At 40.6% G+C, this 4,443-nt stretch overlaps 1 protein-coding gene across 1 annotated transcript; it reads right to left on the minus strand.

The window, feature by feature from the left end:
* Positions 1 to 280: 280 nt before the first annotated feature.
* LOC103504518 (G-type lectin S-receptor-like serine/threonine-protein kinase At1g34300) lies at positions 281 to 2,980 on the minus strand. The gene has a single exon (XM_008468861.3). The coding sequence runs from the start codon at positions 2,825 to 2,827 to the stop codon at positions 437 to 439; it is 2,391 nt and encodes a 796-aa protein (XP_008467083.1). The 5' UTR covers positions 2,828 to 2,980; the 3' UTR covers positions 281 to 436.
* Positions 2,981 to 4,443: the final 1,463 nt, after the last annotated feature.

The following is a 4,443-nucleotide window of genomic DNA, read 5'->3' on the forward strand; positions in this document are numbered from 1 at the left end:
AATATTAGATATACAAAGTTTAATTCCACGAGAAAATCTCGTGTGAACAAGTGTCATAGAAGAAAATAGAGAAGTGAGAAATAGTGACAAAAAAAAAAAAAAAAAGAAGAGGGGAATGAGTATAATAATCCTAATTCTAATTCTCAGGTTATAATAATCCTTGATCAAACCTGGGTGGGCTACCTTTCATAATCCCATATCCTTCCATTCCAACCAAAAACACTATATTTCATAAAATTAGAGAGGGATAGAAAAGTTAATTTACTTGTGGTATTGGGGATTTTTGGTTCATAAATATTTTGAGAGTTTTTTTTTCTTGAACTTGACAATGTGAATGGACATTTAATTTAATTTCATTAAATTTAGTTATTTGAATTAAGGAATTAGAGTATTGAGAATTGAAAAGTTCTCCCAAACGCAGCCTTAAGTTGAGGGTTCATTCAGACAAGAAGTAAATAGAAGGCTTTTCCGGAGGAGGAATTTCAAGCTTCCCTTCCAACATCTTCACCACTTTCCCCATCGACGGTCTCTTCTCCGGTTGGTTTTGAACACACCACATCGCCGTTTGCACCATTCGGTTAACAATCGATACATGACCTCCGCTCTCGTATTCTTCCCTTATCCGACCGTCTAAAATCTCCTTCATCTTTTCCTCTACGAACGCCTTCTCGAATGCCCATCCTGGAAAGTACCAATCTGCACTCTCCACTGTCGATCTCTTTATCTCAAAATTCCTTGTCCCGCTGATTATCTCCAGCAGCACCATCCCGAAGCTGTACACATCTGCCTTCGTCGTTATTGAATTTGAACCCAATTTCACCAGCTCCGGTGCTACATAACCAGGCGTCCCTCTGATCCGAGACATACTCACTGTTGTATCCTCGTTTTTCCTCAATTTCGACAACCCGAAATCTGATAACTTCGGGCAGAAATCGTTGTCTAGAAGGATGTTCTCTGGTTTTATGTCTCGATGCAACACCCATTCCAAGCATTCCTCGTGCAAGTACGCGATTGCTCTCGCTACTCCAATGGCGATTCGGTACCGGATGCTCCAATCGAGCGGTGAGCTTTGTTCTTCCGTCTCTCTTTCGTCCTTCTCCGAATCGGAAGGTGAATGTTTGACAAAGAGGAATTTGTCCAGCGATCCATTGGGGATATGTTCGTATACTAAAATTCTCTGACCCTTTTCTGCGCAGAATCCCCACAATCGAAGCAAGTTAAGATGGTGCATTCTCGCGATGATGGTGACCTCCGCCCAAAAGTCACGGTCACCGCCGGCGACGTTTTTCAAGCACTTGACGGCTACCACGCGTTTGTCTGGCAGCTCCCCCTTGAAGACTTCGCCGAATCCGCCTCTTCCAATGCAGGTCGAGAAGTCGTTCGTGGCCGTCTTTAGCTCGGCATAATTGAACCGCTTTGGGCCGCCGGCAGGAAGTGATTCGAGACCAAGCGTGCGAGCCATGTCTCTGTATTTTACAAATCTCTTCAAGAATGCCCAGAAGAAAACGGCACCGGTAATTAGTTCGGCAACGAATATGGTACTGATTATCAATATGTTTCTGGTGGTGTTGTCTTTATTTACCGGCGGCGGCCGGATGGTGATGCGGACTGGACATGTAGTTTGGAGTTTGTACATCATTCCGGTGAAATTTGAGCGATCTGTTTCCGAATTGTCGACCTTCACAAAGGCAGCTGCCTTCATCCCAGGAGACCACAACCCGTTCGACAAAATGTCTAGCTGAAGCACACACTGGGCGCTGCCGTCGAAGCTGAATGTATAGCCCACGCAGCTCGAATTCTTCAAGCAATCCGCTTGACACACTGAAATATTTGGGGTTTGCAAAGAGATTTGTTTAACCCCGCCTCTAAAATTCACAAAATCCAGTTGAAGAAACTTGGCTTTGCTCGATACGTTGAGTTTCCGGTGGCATCCTTGCCGCGCCCCGCCACGAGGATCGGGGCTGAATCCGGGTGCGCAGACACAATAAGTGGAATTGTAACTGCCACTACTCATACAGACAGAATTTGGGCCACAAGTATCTAAAATATGACACAACTCTACATGTGCTTGCCAAACCACATCCCACCGAAGCCAATTGGGGTTGAAGCTAAAAATCTTGAGGTTCCCATCATCATCAACAACCAATTTCCGGAGCCGGGTCGAGTTAAAGTCTGAAGGGATAACTGGGATTTGATTGTTTATGATGATTTGACCATCAATTTGAAAATTCTGGAATGGATTTCCAGAGGTCCAGTAAGTCTCTGTACCAAACGTCAAATTAGCAGAGTTTACAAACGAATATTTGCGGTTGTTGGAGACGATTGTGGTTCCATTAAATGTATGATTAGGCAAGAAAGTATTGGTGGGGAATTGGAAGCTTTCCCATGTCCCGTAAATCAAATCACCATCGTCGCGAAGGATTAATTGGGTCGAATTTGAATTCGCAGAGACATTGTTGGAAGGCCAGAGGTTGCGACCGGAGGGGTCGTTGAGACGGAGCTGGCCGGTGGCTGTGATGACCAGAGCTGCTGAACGGTTGACCGGATGAAGACGGTTGGCGGACCAGACAACGTTGTCTGTTGAGATGTTGAAGTACCAAACGGAGAAGATGAAGAGATTGGAGTTGTTGGGTAGTGGGTGGAAGCCGGCGGCGAAAAGGGAGTTGGGGGAAAGGAGAATGAGGTTCTGGGTGGGCCGCCATGGAGATTGGGAAATTGAGAAGGAGGAGAAGTTGTGGGGGTTTGTTGTGGGTTGGGCGGCGGCCAGAGATAAGAGGAGGAGAAGGATGAGGATGAGGATGGAGAGAGGGGCAGCGTGGAAAAACATACTTCCGTTGAGGTTTGGCTGCCGGGAGCAATGGGAAGATTTGAAATATATGAAGAGAAGAATGAATGGGTGAATGGGGATGGAAGATCTTCCATTATTTCCTCCAATCAAACCATTTTGAAAGCAAATGAGACTAAGACTGAAATTCAAAGTCGTCCACTTCCATTGGTGTTCTTTTCTTTTTTCTTTATTATACCCTCCTGCGTCAAAAATATTTATAAATTTAAAAAAAGTTTCAAAAATACTTTAAATTTTGGTTGAGAAACACAAATGAGTCTGGTTAGGAATTTTGAACACCCCTTCTTCTTCCTGATCTATGAAATAAATTTAAAACTATGATTTTAACTTTAATTTTGGTTGTACAAAAATTGATATAAAATTTAGATTAATAAAAATATTTTAAAAATATATGTAAATTTTGGATGAATAAAAATATTTTAAAACTTTTTTAAGCTCCATGGCATCCAAAGCTTTCCTAAGCATTTTTTATAATCTAACCTATTTGTTTTTAGAACAATTATGGGAGGTTAATGTGTCACATATTCAGGTAAAGAATTTCGTAGACCAGAAAACAATATCACTTTAATTATATTTAACAGAAATCTAGAAGATTCAACCTCTTATAAAAATTTAACATTATTTGTAAGCTTATCTAAAAATAAAATAAAATTATGTCACTATAACTTTATTACATCACATTCCATTTTTCCATCACTATAACTTCATTACATCACATTCCATTTTTCGCTCGGTCATAAAGATTTAAATCATTCGGCTATAGATTTTGCTATCTTCTTCACATGAAATAATAGTAAAATAATCTATTTAATTTTCTTTCACCAAGAAAATAAAATTTACTCAAAACTTTCAAAAACCGCCAAAATGGCATAAAAACACATCTTGACACATGTTAATGCGCAGGGATGGACAACAGAGCCTTGACCACACGCGTTGGGCTGCCCGCATGCTAACCTCGCGCACACGCACGCTACACGCTTCAACTGACCGCTTTCCTGGCGTCCTGCATAGCCCCCTTGCACCAGGGCTTGTCGTGCAAGCCTTGCGCATTGCGTACCTTGCACGCAAGCTGTGCATCCAACAAAAGCTCTAACACGTCATTAATCTCTGTTAACTTCAACGAGTACATCCATCTTTCCTAATGAACCTTGCCACCCTGTCAGCCTCTAACTTGTCCAGAAACTCATCGTTAAATTTCATTTAAGAGATGACAATAGGTAATATTATTCATGTTCATGGTAGTTAAATTAAATAATGCATAGCTAAATTTGTCTTTTATCTATTAAATTTAAGCTCTTTAGTCAATTGTTGATCTAAAATGGTATGAGTTCAACACTATTTCTAGATGCTTTGATTCGTTTAGTATAGTTGTTAGACTTTTAAACTTCTCTAAATTTATGTGATTTAAACTTGTGGACTACTCCATTCTAACAATATAGATATAGATATAGATATAGGAGGGTAAAACTTTGGAAACGACATTTTAGTTCAATTTTTATCTATATTTTGCTCTCTTCATCTTTTCTTTATCTTGCTAATGTTAAAGGTGTTCTTGTGTATTATAGTACATTATCAATTGGAGTCACCTTTATTTTATT

This window comes from Cucumis melo, chromosome 9 (assembly GCF_025177605.1).
Source record: "Cucumis melo cultivar AY chromosome 9, USDA_Cmelo_AY_1.0, whole genome shotgun sequence".
Taxonomy (NCBI): Eukaryota; Viridiplantae; Streptophyta; class Magnoliopsida; order Cucurbitales; family Cucurbitaceae; genus Cucumis; species Cucumis melo.